The 23,053-nt window shown below is 38.7% G+C and overlaps 2 protein-coding genes across 2 annotated transcripts in view; one reads left to right on the top strand and one right to left on the bottom strand.

Moving 5' to 3' along the window:
- Nucleotides 1–23,053, bottom strand: part of Dnah12 (dynein axonemal heavy chain 12) — a 267,252-nt gene that overhangs the window by 154,575 nt on the left and 89,624 nt on the right. The window lies entirely within an intron of this gene.
- LOC107149608 (DNA-directed RNA polymerase II subunit RPB2-like) lies at nt 1,391–12,477 on the top strand. Its single transcript, XM_015494402.2, is given in 3 exon segments — nt 1,391–1,450; nt 9,067–11,664; nt 11,666–12,477. Coding segments are annotated over 3 exon segments (3,300 nt in total). The 3' UTR covers nt 12,308–12,477.

Raw genomic sequence — 23,053 nt, 5'->3', positions numbered from 1 at the left:
AAAAGAAAAACAAAAATCTTGAAGGAAGGCCCAGGGCTTGTTTTGGTTGGAGATCAATATCTTTCCTGCTTCCCTTCTCGTCCAATAGATGGGGTCGTCTGTTGTTAGCTGGTATCACCACCCTCAGGATGGTAAAGGTAACCAGGGTGTCATTGTGCCCAGTTAGAGGCTGCTGGGGAGAGTGAGGAGTTAGAAACTGTGTACCTGGAAGATGGTGATGAAGGTGACCCAAGATGGAGGCTCCTGCTTTCAGCAGTGGGGTGTCCGGTTGGGTGGAGGGAGCCCGGGCGATGGTGTTGGATGATGAGTTCAGATGAGCTCTGTGGCTTGCAGTGTCTGGTTGACTTTAGAGCCTGTGTGAAGTTCCTGGGTGCAGGCAGGCTACTGCTCGTAGGGGACTATGTCTGCTGCTGCAGAGTCCAAAGATGGCGGTGACGGGAGGAGCCCCACATTGGTAGCTGGGGTTCCACCCCGGATGGCAGCCAGAGTTCCTACTCATGGGAGGCTGCCGGATGGATTCCATGGGAGTGGCGTATGTGATTTCTGCTCAGGTGGGTGGCTGAAAGTTCTTTTTGCGGGTGCTGCTGCCACCACTGCTGGTGGTCTTCCTCGGTACCCAGTAGTCCTGCGTGGGGGAATAGTTGTGGGACCTACTCTGACTCTGAGGCCTGGAACCCTGGACAGGTATGGGTGGGGATGGGGTGGGGAAGGAATATCACTTGCAGAAAAGCCATATTCTAACTACTTGAATCCCAGGTCATGGAGAACACAGAATGCTGCCTCCCTCTGGCCTGCCATCTTGGATCTGCCCCTCATCATCATTTTTCTAACAGAACATGCTCACTTCATGTCTCTGTCATATTTTTGTAATGTTCACAATGTTTCAAAATGTTTACTATTATTAAATCTGTTATGGTATTTGCAATCTTTGATGTTATCCTCATAACTGTTTTGGGACACTATGAACCTCTCATACATAAAATGGCAAACCTTTTTTGAGGGCTTTAAATGATTGCAATATAATAAAACATTGACAATGGCTTCAGTACCAGTGTAGCAAAATCACATCTGATTAAATCTTTAGGTCCATACATAATGATAAAAATTGGAAAATACAAAAAAGTCATCACTAAAATTGTCTTTCACTTCACAAAAATATTAATGACAAGTTGGTTGTTTGGGTGTTATTGACATTTAGGTAGTTTGAATATGTAAAAATAATACTAGTTTGCACTTAAAATTTAGTTACAGACTGGTGGCTGTCCTGCACCTATCTTTGATTTCTCGGGTTAGGAGCTCCAAAGCCTTCTGCCAATATGTATGATGCAGACGAGGATATGCAATATGATGAGGATGATGATGAAATCACCCCAGATTTATGGCAAGAAGCATGCTGGATTGTAATCAGCCAAGGTATTTGTTAAAGTTTGAACAAATTTACCTCTCCAATGTTGAGAGCCACAGCCGAAGGGGCCCCAGCAAACTTCCAGCTGCCGGCTGATGATTGGCTCACAGCGGCCCCAGCAACATCTAGCTGATTGGCTCCTCTGCGGTGATGCTCATTGGGCTGTTTCCCTGCCCTTTCAGACCACGGAGCTGCTCATTGGGGGACTTTTTTGGCTCCGCCCACGTGACCCAGCCAATCGGCCTCAAGAGCAGGAGGATTGTGGGAGGTGGAGAGAAGCTTGTGTGGGAGAGAGAGGCTTGTGGAAAGCCGGTGGTGGCAGTTGAGGCTCTGAGGGTTTTTCCTGAGAGGCTGTTTTGTTTGGCGTGTGTGGTTCTAAAAATAAAGTTAGTTTCTTTTGACAAGTGGCTCCTGATTGTGCCCAGCCAGACTGCGGCATTTGGTGGCTCGCACGGGGAGCGACTGAGGGTAAGTGAACTGCTCGCCCCTGAGGGCAGGGCAAGAGGATGGGTAGCCATTTTAAGATTCTTCTTTTGTTATTTTGTTTCACTTTTGTTTTAAGTTGCCTGTCCCTGGAGATGTGTAAGATGGAAGAAAAACCGCTCACATCTGAGGAACAGATAGGGAGAAAGGACGGATGGACATTTCAGGAGGCTATTATAATGATTTTGTGTTGTTCCAATTTTGTTTCACTCTGTTTCAGTTTTGTTAGGCGTTATCTTGTTGGGTTGTATTATAGTAGAAATACGGGATCAGAAATTAGTAAAAAACAAACTGAAAGAGTGTTAAGTAAATTGTTAGAGGAAGGAGGCATCTCAGTAAAATCAAGAACAATCAGGGCATACGTTGATACAATACAAAAATGTAGCCCATGGCTTTTTAAGGAGGAGTTGTTAAATATATCACAATGGAACCATCATGGTGAAGATTTAAAAAGAATAGAAAAGAAAAGCCCAGGGACTCTGCCAGTTGGCACATTGCCATTGTGGACGTTCATATCTTGTTTGCTTAGTCCAAAGCCTTCAGTTCAGACAATGGTAGAGGAAGAAGAAGACATAATGATTCAAGTAAAAGAGAAGGTCTCTCAAGTTAGTCAGACAGAGGAAAAGATTCAAGTAAAAGAGAAGGCCTCTCAAGCTAGTCAGACAGAGAAAGAAAGTGTAAAACAGAAAAAGCCATCAGGGGGAAAGTTACAACAGGAGACTGCTACTAACACCTTTCTATCACCAGAGGGTGTAAGTGTCCAACCAACAGCACCACCTCTACAGGAGACTGCTACTAACACCTTTCTATCACCAGAGGACGTAAGTGTCCAACTAACAAGGCCACCTCCATATGCTGGGAGGTCCCCAACCCCCGCAGTTGATAGTTGGGATCCTGAGACAAGATCTCAAATATTAACATGCCCTGTATTTGAGGCAGGAGGGCAGCGATTTTACCAAGTTTTAAATTTCAAAACAGTGAAGCAGCTAAAAGAGGCTGTAACAACCTATGGTCCTCAAGCACCCTTCACTGTAAGCATGGTCGAATCCATTAACAACTTGAACATGACGCCAGCAGATTGGGCTAATATGTGTAAAGCTGTGCTAAATGGAGGACAATACCTGTTATGGAAGGTTGCCAATGAGGAATTTTGCAAGGAGACGGCTAGGCGAAATGCAGCAGCTGGTTATCCTCAGAGAAATCTAGATATGTTGTTAGGAAAGGGACCTTATGAGGATCAGCAGCAACAAATTGCATATGATCCTGGTGTATATGCACAAATTGCTGTAGATGCAATTAAGGCATGGAAGACTTTACAAGGACATGGAGGTTTACAAGGTCAATTATCTAAGGTAATACAAGGAGCTAATGAACCTTATGCTGAATTTGTAGATAGGCTTATTCAAACAGCTACCAGAGTTTTTGGGAATACAGAACAAGCAATGCCATTACTAAAACACCTGGCTTATGAGCAAGCGAATCGTTGGTGCAGAGATATCATTAGACCATGGAAACATGAAGATTTAAACACATATATTAAATTATGTAGAGACATTAATGAACAAGAGCAAGTCGTGGCAGCTGCAGTAAAACAGGCTTTAGATGCCAGAGACATTAATGAACAAGGGCAAATTGTGGCAGCTGCAGTAAAACAGGCTTTAGATGCCAGGCCAAGAACATGCTACAATTGTGAACAAACAGGACATTTTAAAAGGAATTGCCCCATTGGAGGAGGGTTTAACAAAACTAGGTATCAAAGGAGTAGAATACCAGGTATTTGCCCACGATGCCGTAGAGGGAGACATTGGGCTAATGAATGCCGTTCTCAAACCACCATAGAGGGTACTCCATTATCAAAAAACGAACAAGGACCAGGTGTTTATCCACGATATCGTGGAGAAAGGCATCGGGCTCCATTGCCAAAAAATGGACAGGGGGGCCCAATGCTCCGGGGCCCAAAACCACAAATATACGGAGCACTGGAGGAACCCAGCAACCCCATCAGGGTAGTGCCCAGGACACATTGTCCATCAGATCCCTCATCAGACAAACCAGAGGGAGCGCAGGGTTGGACATCTGCGCCTCCGCCAGAGCAGTACTAACTCCAGAGATGGGAGTTCAAATCATTCCCACAGGGGTGAAAGGACCTCTTCCCAAAGGAACAGTAGGCTTATTATTGGGACGCAGCTCTTCTACTCTAAAAGGACTTATGATAAGTCCTGGGGTAATTGATCCCGATTATGAAGGTGAAATAAAAATTATAGCCAGTTCTCCAAAGGGTATATCAGTAATTTCACCAGGAGATAGAATAGCACAGTTACTAATAATACCCAGCCTACATGATAAATTTTCCAGTCGTACTGTAGAAAGAGGTTCCAAGGGATTAGGCTCCACAGGTGTAGATTGGGCTATGCTTTCTTTAAATTTAGATTCTCGCCCCATGCTAAAACTAAATATTCAAGGACATGAATTTAATGGGCTACTGGATACAGGTGCAGACCTTAGCATCATCTCTCGTCAAGAATGGCCAAAACATTGGCCATTACAACAAGCCACTCAAACGCTTCGAGGCCTAGGAGTGGCGACTAATCCCCATAGAAGTGCAATGGTATTAGATTGGAAGGATCCTGAAGGATGTGAAGGAACTATACAGCCATATGTATTGGATCATCTTCCCGTAAATTTATGGGGACGAGATGTCCTAGATCAATTAGGTTTGACATTAACAAATAACATCAACCAAAATGCACCCACTATTATGACTAGACAAGGTTTTAGGAAAGGAAAAAGATTAGAAAAACAAGAACAAGGTATAGCAGCACCAATACAAATAGATCAAGGAACAGACAGACATGGGTTGGATTTTCAGAAAGGGCCACTGAGACAATAAAAATTACTTGGAAATCAGAAAGACCAGTATGGGTTCCTCAGTGGCCCCTGACTAAAGAAAAGATACAAGCAGCCCATGACCTGGTCAAACAACAATTAGCAGAAGGACATATACAACCTTCTGTATCTCCCCATAATACTCCCATTTTTGTCATCAAAAAGAAATCTGGTAAATGGAGATTATTGCAAGATTTAAGAGCCATTAATAATGAGATGGTTATTATGGGACCTGCTCAATCAGGGATTCCTCAATTGTCTGCTTTGCCAAAAACCTGGTATGTTTTAGTTATAGATATTAAAGATTGTTTTTTTTCAATTCCAATTCATCCTGAGGATAGTCCACGTTTTGCATTTACTATCCCTGCACTGAATCATGAAGGTCCTGATCAGAGATATGAATGGAAAGTACTCCCTCAAGGGATGGCTAACAGCCCAACTATGTGTCAAATTTATGTTAACAAAGTAATCCAGCCACTTAGAAATCAAAATCCTGAACTACAAATATTTCACTATATGGATGATGTATTATTAGCACACAAAGATAAAAACACATTGCTAGAATGTTATGCCACACTTACAAACTTATTAAAAAATTATAATCTAGAGATAGCAATAGATAAAGTACAATTAAATTTTCCAATTAATTATTTAGGAGTTCTATTATCCTCAACCATGGTCCGTCCACCAAAAATTCAAATACGAGTAGATCAACTCAAATCACTTAATGACTTTCAAAAGTTATTAGGAGACATAAATTGGATAAGGCCTTATTTAGGTATACCAACAGGAGAGTTGGGACCTTTATTTGATATCCTAAAAGGTCCATCAGATCCAAATTCACCCCGAATGTTAACGCCTGAAGCAAGAAAGGCATTAAAAATCATTGAAACATATATGGAAAATATGCATTTGGATAGAATTGATATAAGTTTGCCTTTATTATTTATTGTACTACCAACAAAAAATATTCCTACAGGAGTATTTTGGCAAGAAGGTCCATTATTATGGATACATTTATCTTATTCTCCTAACACTATTCTTACTAGGTATCCTGAGGCTGTAGGACAATTAATACTCAAAGGAATAAAAGCAGCAAAGGGAGTGTTTGGAATTTCTCCCAATAAAATTATTACTCCATATACTATGAATCAAATTGATGAGTTAGCTAATGAGTTAAATACTTGGGCAATAATCATGTGCAAATCTAATGTTTCATTTGATAACCACTTACCATCTAATCCTTTATTGTCTTTTTGGTCATTGCATCCTGTAATTTTTCCAAAAATGACAAGAAAAACACCTATCATGAATGCTCCAAATATATTCACTGATGGGTCAAATAATGGTACAGCAGCAGTAGTTACCCCTGATCAAACTTTTACATTTTTAGTACCCAAACAATCAGCTCAAAAGGTAGAGCTTAATGCAGTTTTACAAGCTTTTGTGATGTTTAAAGATTCTGTATTTAATTTATTTTCTGATAGTCAGTATGTAGTTAATGCTATAGTATCTCTTGAAGATGCTGGTAGGATTTCCCCTTCTTCTACTGTTTTCTCTTTGCTTTCCACTATACAAAGTCTAATCTGGGACAGAAAAGATCCATTCTTTATAGGACATATCAGGGCACATACAGGATTGCCTGGAGCCCTTAGTTTGGGCAATGATTTAGCAGATAAAACTACACATGACATACATATTTTCTCTACACTAGAAGAAGCTATAAATTTTCATAAAAAGTTCCATGTCAATGCTAATACTTTACAAAAGCGTTTTAAAATAACTAAGGAACAAGCTAGACAAATAATAAAACAATGTCAAAATTGTGTGACCTTTTTACCACAAGTTAATCTTGGAGTCAATCCTAGAGGATTGATACCTAACCATATTTGGCAGATGGACGTCACACACTTGCCAGAATTTGGAAAATTAAAATATTTGCATGTTACAGTTGATACTTCTTCTGGATTTTTGATGGGCTCCCTTCATGCCGGAGAAAAAACTAAAGATGTTATAGCTCATTGCTTACAAAATTTTGCCACTGTGGGTGTTCCAAAACAGTTAAAAACAGATAATGCCCCTGGTTATACTTCTACCTCTTTTAAACAATTTTGCTCAACATTTGGCATTACTCATATAACAGGAATCCCATACAATCCACAGGGACAAGGCATAGTTGAAAGAGCTCATCAAACTATTAAAATGTACTTATTAAAGCAAAAAGAAGGAATTGGGAAGGGGTATATATTCCCCAAAGATAAACTTAAAATAACCCTTTTTACTCTAAACTTTTTAAATTTGGATTCATCAGGACTTAGTGCTGCGGAAAGGCATATGTGTCCAAAAAATGTACATAAGCCCAAGGTACTTTGGAAGGATATTCTAACAGGACAATGGAAAGGTCCTGACCCAGTAATTGTCTGGAGTCGGGGGTCTGTTTGTGTGTTTCCACAGGGAGAACAGCAGCCGATTTGGATTCCAGAGAGATTAACCAAGGTCCTGACCCAGTGATTGTCTGGAGTCGGGGGTCTGTTTATGTGTTTCCACAGGGAGAACAGCAGCCGATTTGGATTCCAGAAAGATTAACTAAAGCGATTTCTACAGACCAAAAAGAAGATGATTTGGCTCAAATCCATAACAACTGATATCCAAAACTCCAGTTTGGCTATTCTTACATCTGCAACAGAACCAGGATGCTTTTTTCAATATCTATTTTATTATTGCCCTTTGCCATATCATGAAGTTCTATTTTGTTTTTTGAGCTCATACAGACCTAGGTTAATGTTTTGCTGATCAGTTCTATTTTTTGACTATAGAGTTTTTAAACATTGCAATGGAGATTTCACCTGTAAAAAGTTATAAGGCCTTTACTATAATGTTATGTGTTGTATGTATTATATTATGTGTGCACACTTGTGTTTTGTGTTATATGTTTGAATGTATGTATGTCCATATATCATATATGATGAGCGCTCATGATAAAATGGATCCAAATATTTTTTTTTCACGTGATTTATATGGTTTAATTTAAATTGGGTAAACAACTGTTGAGGATTGTTTTAATATGTAAACAAAAAAGAAGGTTAACAGATCTGTTTGTTTACTTTCACCTTTCCTTTTCATTATATTTAATAATTCTCTTAAAGACAATGTAAATTGTTAAGAAAATTGTTTTCTTTTAGTGCCTTCTGTAATGTTACATAATTTTTTCTTTAGCCATTATTGCCAGAATTCCTATCTTCATCCCAGTGCCGGTGAAGACAATGTAAATTGTTAAGAAAATTGTTTTCTTTTAGTGCCTTCTGTAATGTTACATAATTTTTTCTTTAGCCATTATTGCCAGAATTCCTATCTTCATCCCAGTGCTGGTGAAGTCAAAGATAAAACCAATCTACAGCTTCTACAATAGCCATCACTGAACTGCTTGCAGAACTTGCCTGGACACATTGTGAGCTCACCTGTATGCATTGTGAACTATCTGTTGGTGCAGCGACTTGTGGTAGTGTTGGGGTATTTTTGCTGATGATGTCACCGGTGGTACAATTTTTCAAAGGAGCCCTCAATTGGCTTAATGTCATGGCATTTTGCATCCTCCTCTACTAGTGATGGTCTAAAATTTGGGGGCCAACAGAGGTGAGGCAAAGAACCTCACCCCCCCACTGGTGCAAAGGCCTATCCACAAGTATAGCTGTATGCTGGACCGGTAGTCAGTGACGGGTATGATCCAATTGCAGTGGTACCAACCTAAGACAGGAGGCTGACGCCTAGAGGTCAGTTCATCCGATGACGGGTAAGGACCATATGTTGAATTGGACTGCCTGACAGGCACGGTCCCTAAGCCACATGCTTGTTGTTTAAACAGAGAGGGGGAGATGTTGAGAGCCACAGCCAAAGGGGCCCCAGCAAACTTCCAGCTGCCAGCAAACTTCCAGCTGCCGGCTGATGATTGGCTCACAGCGGCCCCAGCAACATCTAGCTGATTGGCTCCTCTGCGGTGATGCTCATTGGGCTGTTTCCCTGCCCTTTCAGACCACGGAGCTGCTCATTGGGGGACTTTTTTGGCTCCGCCCACGTGACCCAGCCAATCGGCCTCAAGAGCAGGAGGATTGTGGGAGGTGGAGAGAAGCTTGTGTGGGAGAGAGAGGCTTGTGGAAAGCCGGTGGTGGCAGTTGAGGCTCTGAGGGTTTTTCCTGAGAGGCTGTTTTGTTTGGCGTGTGTGGTTCTAAAAATAAAGTTAGTTTCTTTTGACAAGTGGCTCCTGATTGTGCCCAGCCAGACTGCAGCACTCCAAGCCTACCCATTGGGAAAGAGATGGTGCTCCTTCACCAATGATGCCAAATGAGGCCAGATTAAGAAATCTCACGTATTCTGCTCCACTTTATGTTGACATAACAAAAACAGTCATTAAAGAAGGTGAAGAACAACTTCAGACTCAGCATCAGAAAACTTTTATAGGAAAAATTCCAATTATGTTGCGTTCAACTTACTGCCTATTGAATGGCTTAACAGATCGTGATCTTTGTGAGTTAAATGAATGCCCTTTGGATCCTGGTGGCTATTTTATTATTAATGGATCTGAAAAGGTTCTGATTGCCCAAGAGAAAATGGCAACAAACACAGTTTATGTGTTTGCCAAAAAGGATTCTAAATATGCCTACACAGGAGAGTGTAGGTCATGTCTGGAGAATTCTTCCCGACCTACCAGTACTATATGGGTTAGCATGCTGGCAAGAGGAGGGCAGGGTGCAAAAAAGAGTGCTATTGGTCAGCGCATCGTGGCAACTCTACCGTATATCAAGCAAGAAGTTCCCATCATTATTGTGTTTAGAGCATTAGGTTTTGTGTCTGATAGAGATATCCTAGAACATATTATTTATGATTTTGAAGATCCAGAAATGATGGAAATGGTTAAACCTTCTCTTGATGAAGCTTTTGTCATTCAAGAACAGAATGTTGCATTAAATTTCATTGGTTCAAGAGGAGCAAAGCCTGGCGTTACTAAAGAGAAAAGAATTAAGTATGCAAAAGAAGTTTTACAAAAAGAAATGCTTCCTCATGTTGGTGTTAGTGATTTTTGTGAGACCAAGAAAGCATATTTCTTGGGATATATGGTTCATAGGTTACTTCTGGCAGCTTTGGGTAGAAGAGAACTAGATGACAGAGATCACTATGGAAACAAAAGATTGGATCTTGCTGGGCCACTACTTGCATTCTTATTTAGAGGTATGTTTAAGAATTTACTGAAAGAAGTACGAATCTATGCACAGAAGTTTATTGATCGAGGAAAGGACTTTAACTTGGAGTTGGCGATTAAAACGCGGATAATATCTGATGGCTTAAAATATTCTTTAGCTACTGGAAACTGGGGTGACCAAAAGAAAGCTCATCAAGCCAGAGCTGGAGTATCTCAGGTATTAAACCGCCTGACTTTTGCATCTACTCTTTCTCATCTGCGCCGTTTAAATTCTCCTATTGGTAGAGATGGCAAGCTAGCAAAACCAAGACAGTTGCATAATACGTTGTGCGGAATGGTTCGTCCTGCTGAGACCCCAGAGGGCCATGCTGTAGGACTTGCGAAGAATTTAGCACTGATGGCTTATATTTCAGTTGGATCTCAACCTTCTCCAATTCTGGAATTTTTAGAAGAATGGAGTATGGAAAATTTAGAAGAAATTTCTCCTGCAGCTATTGCTGATGCAACTAAGATTTTTGTTAATGGCTGCTGGGTTGGAATACATAAAGATCCTGAACAACTTATGAACACCCTAAGGAAATTACGGCGTCAGATGGACATCATTGTGTCTGAAGTTTCTATGATCAGAGATATTCGAGAGAGGGAGATTCGGATCTATACCGATGCAGGCCGTATTTGTAGACCACTTCTGATTGTGGAAAAACAAAAGCTACTTTTAAAGAAGAGACATATTGACCAATTGAAAGAGAGAGAATATAACAACTACAGTTGGCAGGATCTTGTGGCCAGCGGGGTGGTAGAATATATAGATACTCTAGAAGAAGAAACAGTGATGCTTGCAATGACCCCAGATGATTTACAGGAGAAAGAAGTCGCTTATTGTTCCACATATACCCATTGTGAGATTCATCCATCAATGATTCTTGGTGTTTGTGCATCTATTATTCCCTTTCCTGACCATAACCAGTCCCCTAGAAACACATACCAGTCTGCTATGGGTAAGCAGGCTATGGGAGTGTATATCACCAACTTCCATGTACGTATGGACACATTGGCCCATGTTCTTTATTATCCTCAAAAACCGCTTGTGACTACACGGTCTATGGAATATCTTCGATTTAGAGAGTTGCCAGCAGGTATCAACTCAATTGTGGCCATTGCATCATACACTGGATATAATCAAGAAGACTCCGTTATCATGAATCGTTCAGCTGTAGACCGAGGCTTTTTCAGGTCTGTTTTCTATCGCTCATACAAAGAACAGGAGTCTAAAAAAGGATTTGATCAAGAAGAGGTTTTTGAGAAGCCTACACGTGAAACATGCCAAGGTATGAGGCATGCCATTTATGACAAGCTGGATGACGACGGTTTGATAGCTCCAGGAGTTCGTGTATCTGGAGATGATGTTATTATAGGCAAAACAGTCACCTTGCCTGAAAATGAAGATGAATTGGAGAGTACCAATAGACGCTATACCAAGAGAGACTGTAGCACTTTCCTTAGAACCAGCGAGACAGGCACTGTGGATCAGGTTATGGTAACTCTCAACCAGGAAGGATATAAGTTTTGTAAAATAAGGGTACGCTCTGTTAGAATTCCACAAATTGGAGACAAATTTGCTAGTCGACATGGTCAGAAGGGTACCTGTGGTATTCAGTATAGACAAGAGGATATGCCTTTTACCTGTGAAGGTATTTACCCCTGATATCATCATAAATCCCCATGCCATTCCCTCTCGTATGACTATTGGTCACTTGATTGAATGTCTTCAAGGGAAGGTATCAGCTAACAAGGGTGAAATTGGTGATGCTACTCCATTTAATGATGCTGTTAATGTACAGAAGATTTCTAATCTTTTGTCTGATTATGGCTACCATCTCAGAGGAAATGAGGTCCTCTACAATGGGTTCACTGGTCGAAAAATCACATCACAAATTTTTATTGGCCCGACTTACTACCAGCGTTTGAAACACATGGTGGATGACAAAATTCATTCTCATGCTAGGGGACCTATTCAGATCCTAAATAGACAGCCCATGGAGGGGAGATCTCGTGATGGTGGCCTGCGTTTTGGAGAAATGGAACGAGATTGTCAGATTGCCCATGGTGCAGCCCAGTTTTTAAGAGAAAGATTGTTTGAGGCATCAGATCCATATCAGGTTCATGTTTGCAATCTTTGTGGAATAATGGCAATTGCTAACACCAGGACCCATACATATGAATGCAGGGGCTGCTGCAATAAAACCCAGATTTCTTTGGTGCGAATGCCTTATGCGTGCAAGCTGTTGTTTCAGGAACTTATGTCTATGAGTATTGCACCTCGAATGATGAGTGTTTAAATCTTTTAAAGGATTCTCAACCACATTGTTGTAAATGTCCATGTCTTGCTGGGCACAGTGGTGCAGGACTGTAATCACAGCAATGTGGGAGGCTGAGGCAGGAGGATGGCAAGTTCAAGGCCAGCCTCAACAATTTAGCTAGACCGTATCTATCTACAAATAAATAAATGAATAAAAAGACTGAGGATGTAGCTCAATGTTGGAGCACCCCTGGGTTTTATCCACAGTACAAAAAACAACAACAAAAAAAACTTGTTTTACTTCTATGATATGGCTTTAAAAAATGACAATGTATTGAGTTGCGATAGAAAGCATTTTATTTGTTTTGTTTAATGATATGCATGTTTTTCTTCTGTAAATAGACAATAAAGTTTTGTAGATAGTCAAAAAAAAAAATAAATAAAAATAAAAATAAAATTTAGTTACAGATGCCAAGAAACAGTTTCAAGTATTTTCTGAATATTCATCATACATATATGACACAATTATATCTTCCTTCAATGAAGTTTTCATATCATACATTTATTTAATGGGAAAGAGTTAAATGTTACATGAATTATCCAATAAATGTGATCATATATTTTTCTCTTCAAAACCTCTACATACTCTTGGGATGCTTCCAGAGTAGATCCTGATCTGACATACTAGTAGATTTTAGAGAAGCTCTAAAGGATCCAGATTCAAATTGAGCAGTAGCTTTTCCTAATTCTCTGTACTTTCTCCAACTCCTGCTGCAAGTCAGACTTGTGATCTGACTTAATTTCTTCTTTAAGTCTTGTGTTTCATCTTCTAAATTAATGTGATAACCTGATGAAACTTCTAGTGAAGTCTCTGACCGAGAGTGTTCTTTCAGGGTATCAGCCAGTTCTTGGTGAAGTTATCTTACAACCACTTCTCTTTCTGCTCTTTCCTTTTTGTATTGATCAGTCTTTCTTTTAATCATCAATTAACTCCTTATTTCTGTTTTCCAGCATGAGACTGTGATTAACACTCTTATCTTGAAGTTTCTTTAAAATGTAATGAAACTTGTCATAAATATTAATTATTGCTTTTTGTATTATCAACTTTGTTGTGAAGGTCATCTAATTGCTGTCAAACGAATGTATTTTTAGTTTGCAGTTGAGATAATCTATCCTCTGTATACTCTTGCTTTTGATGTACTTATTCATTTTACTTTGCTCATTTTGATACCTGTGTTCAATTTCCTTCATTTGGCATTGTATTTGCATTAGGTTTGCTTATACCTATTCTAAAACCAAAGTCTTTTTTCTAAAAGCATAACTTATATGGTGGAGCTCAATTTCAGGACTAATTTTTATTTCAGATTTAGAAAGGTGTTGGGAAGGACTCTCACTAATAAGTTTTAATTTAGACATATCAAAAATCATCTTGTCCTATGAACTAAAGCACTCTTACTTTCTGGAAAGCAAACTCTAGGTATCTTTTTGTCTTTCATCATGATGGTGTAAGCAGCAGTCAGTCGGACATAATATGATTCAACTTCTGTTTCTAGTTTTTTTTGTGTGTGTGTTTTGTTTTTCATTCTTCAGTTTAAAATTTAGTGAGGTAATATCAGATTTTAGAATTTGACACTGTTCAATATACTTGCATGCTGTTTTTGTGTTTCTCCATTCAGTTTGATTATCCTTTGAAGGACAACAATTCTTTTAAACTTTCAAAATCCTCAAGATATTTCTTTTCCTTTTCTTGGTTCTAATTTTTTTCTATTTTCAGTCTTATCATGGAAATTTCATCCTGCAGTATGTGATATTTATGCAATAGCTCTTTCTCCATTCCATCACTAGTAGAAATCTTTGAGATAGGTGATGAAAAGGAAGGATGAGAAAAGCTCAGGATTTCCCTTAATCTTACCAAAGTGGTTTTAACCATGTTTTCATTTTGACTATTAGAATTACTGTTGTCAAACAATATTCTATTTTCTGGTTTCCCAAAAATGCCATATTTTGCTTCTTTTTTCCCTAGATTGCTGAAAAGGTTCACATAATTATCCTTTATCTTTTGGGATATTCTTTTTATCAAATTTATGTTAATCCTCATCTGATGTAGGATAGGAATCACCAGGACCAGGTTTATTAGACAAACTGATTAAAGGTACATCTCAAGAACTCTCATTCTCTGGATTGCTATTTTCTGACTTTTTAGGTCTCTCTTTAGTGTATTCAAAAACTGCTTGCATATTATAACCACAGCATAAGTAAATGAGTTCTATTTATAGTAATCTTCAGAGAATATATCAATACCTCCTTGAAAAAGCAGCTTCACTGTATTTGCTGAATCATATCCTACAGCAAACATTAGGGCTGTTTTAGGATAACCTAACATCAGTATTCTTCAAAGAAAGAAATTTAAAGCCAAGAGTCATTCAGAAAACAAAATGAGGTATTTCTTAATTGGTAAGCAGAGAGCTGAGGCAGGAGCCATCTTGAGGAGGTCTCACTGCAGCTTGCTAAAATGGTAAATTTAAATGAATATTGTGTCTGTTCTGACTGCTTACTGACTGGCTGTTTCCCTATATCTCTCCCTTTTCTCAGGCCTCTTTGAAATACAACAATACTGAAATTAGGACAATTAATAATCTTACAATGGACTCTCAGTGTTCAAGTGAAAAAAAGTCACAGTATCTCACTTTATCCTCCAGGAGCAGTGCAGAGAAAATACCTTAAAAATGTATCTGCCACTGGGTTTAGTGGAGCATGCTTGTAATAATAGTTACCCAGGAGGCTGAGGTAGGAGAATGGCAGGATCCACTTAGCAAGACCCTGTCTCAAAATAAAAAATAAAATGAGTATGTAGCTCAGTGGTAGAGTACACCTGGGTTCAGTTCCCAGTAAAACACACACACACACACACACACACACACACACAAAGCATCTCCCTGTTTTGTCATGGAAAGGGTTTATGTCACACATCACATGCCCTCAACTTTTACAACTACCTCCCAAAGGACTCCATCCTAAACCTCAGTTCTGTGAATAAAAGGAACTATACATATGTGAGTCTCCCTAGATCACAAAACAAAAATGTGGTTTTTTAAAGTTTTCAAATACTTCCCTCTTGGAGGAGTGCAGAAAAGGAGTAGGAACATGCAGTTCCCATTTTTCTTTTCAGAAGGTGCTTAAAGCACACACTTCCAGTGGCTATATGTAACAATCTGAGCTCCTAACTAACTTGCTTCAGGGAGCTAAAAAAAAAAAAAAAAAAAAAAGCCCTTCAGGAATCAAAGTTAGAGCTCAGCTTCCTAAGCCCTTTCCTTCTGGCTCACCCAAGAAATAAATCAAAGCTTACTTTTTCTTCCTGGAATAAGTTTGGCCACACAATAAGTATCACAATTTCCATAATGATTTCCTTAACAATCTAGCTCCATTTGCATTTATTAGTGGCCTCAGTCACAGAAAATAAATAGTTGGACGTACAGTGGAGTCATTTCCATCAGCTATTTCCCTTGGATCAGCATTTGCCACAGATCCTGTCTTGGCTTAGTGACAAGGCAGTAGGAGATGAATGCCCACACTTAAAAGTTTCATCATGAAGACAAAGGGAATTGGAATACACATTCAACATCCCAACGCTTCCAACAACATCTAGAGTATGACTATTATCATCCCAGTTTCAGGACAAAGAATGACATGAAACATCCCAACCTCTGGGAGCCACCAAAAATAGAGACAGCAATCTGAATGAAGACAAAGATTTGAGCAGAACCTTAAAATTTCTAACCAGAAAGCCTGGCAAGATCCTTCTCCTATACAAGGACAGTCTGACAAGATTGGAAGAGGTAGTTATTTAATGAACATAAATCAATACAGAGCGTCAAGAACAAAGAAGAAACAGGGGAATTCATTTCAAATGAAAGAAACAGACCTAAGTAGATATATGTGATTTATCCAAAAGGGAATTCAAAATAATGGTCCCTTTGCTCACTTAGTTCAAGAAAGCAATGGAAGAACAAACTGAGAGTTTCAACAAAGAAGTATCTAAAAAGTACTAAAGAGAAATCAGAGCTGAGAATAGTTTAACTAAAATGAAAAAAATAAATTTGGTAGTTCAACAGCAGACTATATTGGCAAAAGCAAAAGTCTATAATAGATACACAAAAGATAAAAAGATCACAAACCATACCACTGCAGGAAGTCATCAAAGCACAAAGGAAGAAAGGCAAAATGAAAGAAACAACAGATTTAGAAAATAACCAGAAAACAATTACCAAAATAGTATGAGTAAGTCCTTATATACCAATGACTACTTTGAACATAAATGGATTTAATTCTTCAATCAAAAGGTATAGAATGGCTGAATTAAAGTAGAAACAAAACAAACAAAAAGCCAAGACCAAAATATTTGCTTTAATATTTTATCCTAAAGAACACTCATAGCTGAAAGTAAATGGATGAAAAGGATATTCTGTGCAAACAGAAATTAAAAAGGAGCAGGTTAGCTATACCTATTTGAGACAAAAGAAGCTTTAAGTCCAAAACAGTAAAAGAAGGCAAAGATGGTCATTAAACAGTAGTAAAGAGATCAACTCATCAAAAGGATATGACAATTGTAAATATACATGCACTCAAGATGAGGGTACCTAATTATATAAAGCAAACTTTAAGAGATCTGAAGGGAGACAGATTGTAACACAATGTGCAGGGGATTTCAATATCCCACTTTCAATATTGGACAGATTACCCAAACAGAAAATCAATAAGGAAACAATAAACCTGAATGATACTTTAGACCAAACAGAGCTAACTGATATATATATAGGACATTCTATCCAATAGCAACAATACACATAAAACATTCTCCAGTATGGATCATATTAGGCTACGAAACAAGCCTTAAGAAATTTAACAAGATCAGAATCATATCAAGTGGGAGCTGGGGTTGTGGCTCAGTGGCAGAGTGCTTGCCTAGCAAGTGTGAGGTACTGGATTTGATTCTCAGCACCACATATAAATAAATGAACAAAATAAAGGTCCATCATCATCTTAAAAAAATAAGAGTTTTACAAGACCTTTAAAGAAGAACTAATACCAATACTCTTCAATCTATTTCAGGAAATAGAAAAAGAGGGAGTACTTCCAAATTCATTCTATGAGGCCAACATCACCCTGATTCCAAAACCAGACAAAGACACTTCAAAGAAAGAAAACATCAGACCAATTTCTCTAATGAATATAGATACAAAAATCCTCAATAAAATTCTGGCAAATTGGATACAAAGCATATCAAAGAGATTGTGCACCATGATCAAGTGGGATTCATCCCTGGGATGCAAGGCTGGTTCAATATATGGAAATCAATAAATGTAATTCACCACATCAATAGACTTAAAGATAAGAACCATATGATCATCTTGATAGACGCAGAAAAAGCATTTGACAAAATACAGCATCCCTTTATGTTCAAAACACTAGAAAAACTAGGGATAACAGGAACTTACCTCAACATTGTAAAAGCTATCTTCACTAAGCCTCAGGCCAGCATCATTCTAAATGGAGAAAAATTGAAGGCATTCCCTCTAAAATCTGGAACAAGACAGGGATGCCCTCTCTCACCACTTCTATTCAACATAGTTCTGGAAGCACTAGCCAGAGCAATTAGACAGATGAAAGAAATTAAAAGTATAACTATAGGAAAAAAAGAACTTAAACTAGCACTTTTTGCTGATGGTAGGATCCTATACTCAGCAGACCCAAAAGGTTCTACCAAGAAACTTCTAGAACTAGTAAATGAATTCAACAAAGTGGCAGGATATAAAATCAACACCCATAAATCAAAGGCATTCCTGTATATCAGTGACAAATCCTCTGAAATGGAAATGAGGAAAACTACCCCCCCAAAAAAACTTGGGAATCAACTTAACAAAAGAGGTGAAAGATCTATACAACAAAAACTACAGAACCCTAAAGAGAGAAATAGAAGAAGACCTTAGAAGATGGAAAGATATACCTTGATCATGGATAGGCAGAATTAATATTATTAAAATGGCCATATTACCAAAAGCACTTTACAGATTCAATGTGATTCCAATCAAAATCCCAATGGCATTCCTTGCAGAAATAGAAAAAGCAATTATGAAATTCATTTGGAAAAATAAGAGACCCAGAATTATCTAAAGCAATTCTAAGCAGGAAGAGTGAAACAGGTGGTATCGCTATACCAGATCTTAAACTATACTACAGAGCAAAGTAACAAAAACAGCATGGTACTGGCACCAAAACAGGCAAGTAGACCAATGTACAGAATACAGGACACAGAGACCAATCCACAAAATTACAACTACCTTATCTAAGACAAAGATGCTAAAAGCATGCAATGGAGAAAGAATAGCATCTTCAAAAAATGGTGCTGGGAAAACTGGAAATCCATATGCAACAAAATGAAATTGAATCCCTTTCTCTCACCATGCACAAAAGTGAATTCAAAATGGACCAAGGATCTAGGAATCAAACCAGAGACTCTGCGTCTAACAGAAGAAAAAGTTGGCCCTAATCTCCATCATGTGGGGTCAGACCCCAAATTCCTTAATAAGACACCTATAGCACAAGAGTTAAAACCAAGAATCAACAAATGGGACGAATTCAAACTAAAAAGTTTCTTCTCAGCAAGAGAAATAATATGTGAGGTGAATAGGGAGCCTTCATCCTGCGAACAAATTTTTACCCCTCACACATCAGATAGAGCTCTAATCTTTAAGGTATACAAAGAACTCAAAAAGTTAAACAACAAAAAAACAAATAATCTAGTCAACAAATGGGCCAAGGACCTGAACAGACACTTCTCAGAGGAGGATATACAATCAATCAACAAATACATGAAAAAATGCTCACCATCTCTAGCAATCAGAGAAATGCAAATTAAAACTACTCTAAGATACCATCTCACTCCAGTAAGAATGGCAGCCATTATGAAGTCAAACAACAATAAGTGCTGGCGAGGATGTGGGGAAAAAGGTACACTCATACATTGCTGGTGGGACTGCAAATTGGTGCAGCCAATTTGGAAAGCAATATGGAGATTTCTTGGAAAGCTAGGAATGGAACCACCATTTGACCTAGCTATTCTTCTCGGACTATACTCAAAAGACCTAAAAACAGCATACCGCAGGGACACAGCCACATCAATGTTTATAGTAGCACAATTCACAATAGCTAGACTGTGGAACCAACCTAGATGCCCTTCAATGGATGAATGGATAAAAAAAAATGTGGCATATATACACAAAGGAATATTACTCAGCACTAAAAAATAACAAGATCATGGCATTTGCAGGGAAATGGATAGTATTAGAGCATATTATGCTAAGTGAAGTTAGCCAATCCCTAAAAAACAAATGCCTAATGTCTTCTCTGATATAAGGGGGGTGATTCAAAATGGAGTAGGGGGGAAGAGCACGAGAAGAAGATTATCACTAAATAGGGAAGAGAGGTGGGAGGAAGGGAGGGAGAAGGGGAATTGCACGGAAGATGGAAGGAGACCCTCATCGTTATACAGAAAACATGTATGACGATGTGAGGAAAAAGAAAAAAAAAAGTGTGTCACATTAGATTGGGTAGAGGGGAGGGGAGGGAAAGGGGGAAAGGAAGTATAGCAGAATAAAATGGACATTATTTTATATATATATATATATATATATATATATATATATATATATATANNNTATATATATATAAATATATAAATGACTGCATGACAAATGTGATTCTGCAACCTATACACTCAGAAAAATGAGAAATTATACCCCATCTGATTCAAATGTATGATATGTCAAGATCATTGTACTGTCATGTGTAACTAATTAAAACAAATAAAACAAAAAAAATTTAAATCATATCAAGTATCTTTTCTAACCACAATGTTATGAAAAAAAATCAAAATCAAGAGAAATCATGAAAAATTAACAAATGTTTATTGAAATTGAACAATATTATATTGCATGCATATACAAATATGATATAATGAATCTAACCATTATGTATAATTAAAGTGCATCAAAAATTTAGAAAAAAATAAATTAAGCAATATGTTCCTAAACAATTATTCTTCAAGGAAGAAAATTTAAAAATATCCTGAGACAAATGAAAATGAAAACACAACAAATCAAACTCTTAGAATGCAGCAAAAGCAAATTTAAGAGGGAACTTTATAGCAGTAAACACTTGCAACAAAAGAATAAGGAGAACTGTGCCCAGTGGAACATGTCTCTAATCCCTGAGGCTCAACGGAGCTGAGGCAGGAGGATCATAAATTCAAATCCAGGCTCAGCAATTTAGTCAGACCCTAAGCAACTTAGTGTGAATTTATCTCAAAATAAATAGGGCTGGAATGGTTAAGTCCCTCTGATTTCAATTCCTGGTATCAAAAAAAAAAAAAAAAAGCCTAATGTTATGCCTTAGAAAAAGAGAAAAGAAAGAGAAAGAAAGAAGGAACAGAAAAAACTAAAACTAAACTCAGGGTTAGAAGGAAAAAGGAAATAACAAAAAATTGTAGCAGAGGGATCGGGAAGATGGCGGCTAATAGAGTGCATCACCCCCGTGTACCACATCATTGCCCAGGTGAATAACGAGTTAGAACGGCCAAAAGCTATCTTGTTAGGAATTTCCAGCAAAATTGGGGTGCACCAAAACCTAGAGTAAGGATTTCCATCACCCGAGGTTCGGTTACTGGGGCTCAATCTCGAGTGAACCTTGCGCCCGGAGATTCAGGCTGTTTGATCGGCGGCCCACCCCGCAGCTAGAGACTGCAGTGTGCCGGGAAACGGAGTGCCAGCAACGCAGAGGAATGGTGCTGTGGATTCTGTGGGGTCCTGCCGGTTGTGCCCTCACTGTGCTCCGGGCTGAGTTCTGGGTTTGAGACGGGGAAGGAAGCGGTCCAGTTCTGTCCTCCACACCGGACAGCCCACCAAGGAAGCCAGTGGCCACCATCTTGGAGAGCTGACGTCACCATCGCCAGTTTCCGACAGATCGCAGCTAGTGCAGCGTAGAACAGGTGTGTGTCATTTAATCCATCTCCCATACAGCGGGGAAATTGCAAAAAATCTCTCCCCAGCTTTCCGGGGGCGTGATTAACAGAGTGAGTGTGAATAGAGGCGTGGGGAAAGCTAAAGGCACCTGACCTCCAACTCCCCCCTCCCACCAGCGGTGAAAACGAAACCTGTCTCGCCAGCTCTCGGAGGAGTGGCTATCGGAGGGAATCAAAACAATAAGGGGCCGATTCCCAATAGCCTCGCTCCACATCCAGGAAAATGAAGGCCCAGAGTGTAGCTTGAACTGCCGAGAGGTATCACACTGGGGAAGGCCTGGCTGGCAGGAGAAGCCAGGAGACTAGAGACCAGGAATAAACCTAAGCTAATGGGTTTTGAGAGACACCAGGGGGGAGAGAAGGGAGCGGCCTCATACGGATTGTTTCCTACAGCCGGAGGGCAAAATCTTGGCCCAGAAGGCACAGCACTACCTACTGGAAGCGAAGAAAATAGAAGCCTAACAGTGCCCTTTTTTTTTTTCTTTCTTTCTTTTTTTAAATTTTTTAATTTTAATTTTGTTTTTTAAATTATTTTTTTAATTGTAATTTTTATTTTACTGCATTTTATTATTTTTTTATCATTTCTTTTTCTTTTCTATTCTTTTCTCTTTCTTTCTTCTTTCCCGCTCTCTTTCTTGGCTTGCTTCCTTACCTTTTCCCCATCTTTCCTCTTAAGCATGACCACCCAGATTACATATAACTTACTAAATGCAAATAGATGAATACTACGAATCAGTCTATAGTCCGCCTAAGCCCTTAACTACCCCCAAGTACTCCTGTCTATTCTCTTGTTAATATCCGCCTGCATTTGAGCAACCCCCCAAAGAAGCTAACATATACTAACCTCCATACCATCAAATCGCCCGACCTTAACATAAAATCCTAAGTTCAAACCTCAATTCTCTATATGCCATCAAAATCTGTAGGCCTTTAATGAAACTAATGAATTTACCTTAAATCACAATTAAATCCAACATCTCTAAACATTGTCTCCCAACATAAAGGAGAGATATTGGAACTATAAAAACCAAAACAAATTTAAAGGAGAAAACAGAAACACAGCAGTCAAACAGAGTTGGAAAGTCACGTGAGCACCATGAAAAAACAAGGGAAAAAAGGATTACAAACAATGCAGGACAACTTAAACTCACAGGAGAACCTAGAGGCATCAGAAAATGGACAGAGAAAGAACTCAAGGCATACCTAACTCAGATGTAATGGAATCTTAGAGAAGACATTAGACAGCAAGTCCAAACAATGAAAGTATACTTTGAAAACGAATTACATAAGCAAATTCAAATGGCAAAGAATGAGCTCTACCAGGAGTTAGAGATCTTAAAAAAAATCAAACAGTAATCCTAGAAATGCAGGAAACCATAAACCAAATTAAAAACTCAAATGAGAATATTACAAATAGACTAGATCAAATAGAAGTCAGAACGTCAGATAATGAAGACAAAGTTTATCAACTTGAAAAGAATATAGTCAACACAGAAAGGATGCTAAGAAATCATGAGCAATCTATCCAAGAGATATGGGATGTCATAAAAAAACCAAACTTGAGAGTCATTGGGATAGAAGAAGGTATAGAGGTTCAAACCAAACGAATGAACAATCTATTGAATGAAATAATCTCAGAAAACTTCCCAGATATGAACGATGGAATGGATTGCCAAATCCTGGAAGCCTACAGGACCCCAAACATACAAA

The sequence above is a fragment of the Marmota marmota genome, unplaced genomic scaffold (genome assembly GCF_001458135.2).
Source record: "Marmota marmota marmota unplaced genomic scaffold, marMar, whole genome shotgun sequence".
NCBI lineage: Eukaryota > Metazoa > Chordata > Mammalia > Rodentia > Sciuridae > Marmota > Marmota marmota.
Note: the sequence above shows the minus strand (reverse complement) of the source record. Positions and strands in the feature narration are given on the sequence as shown.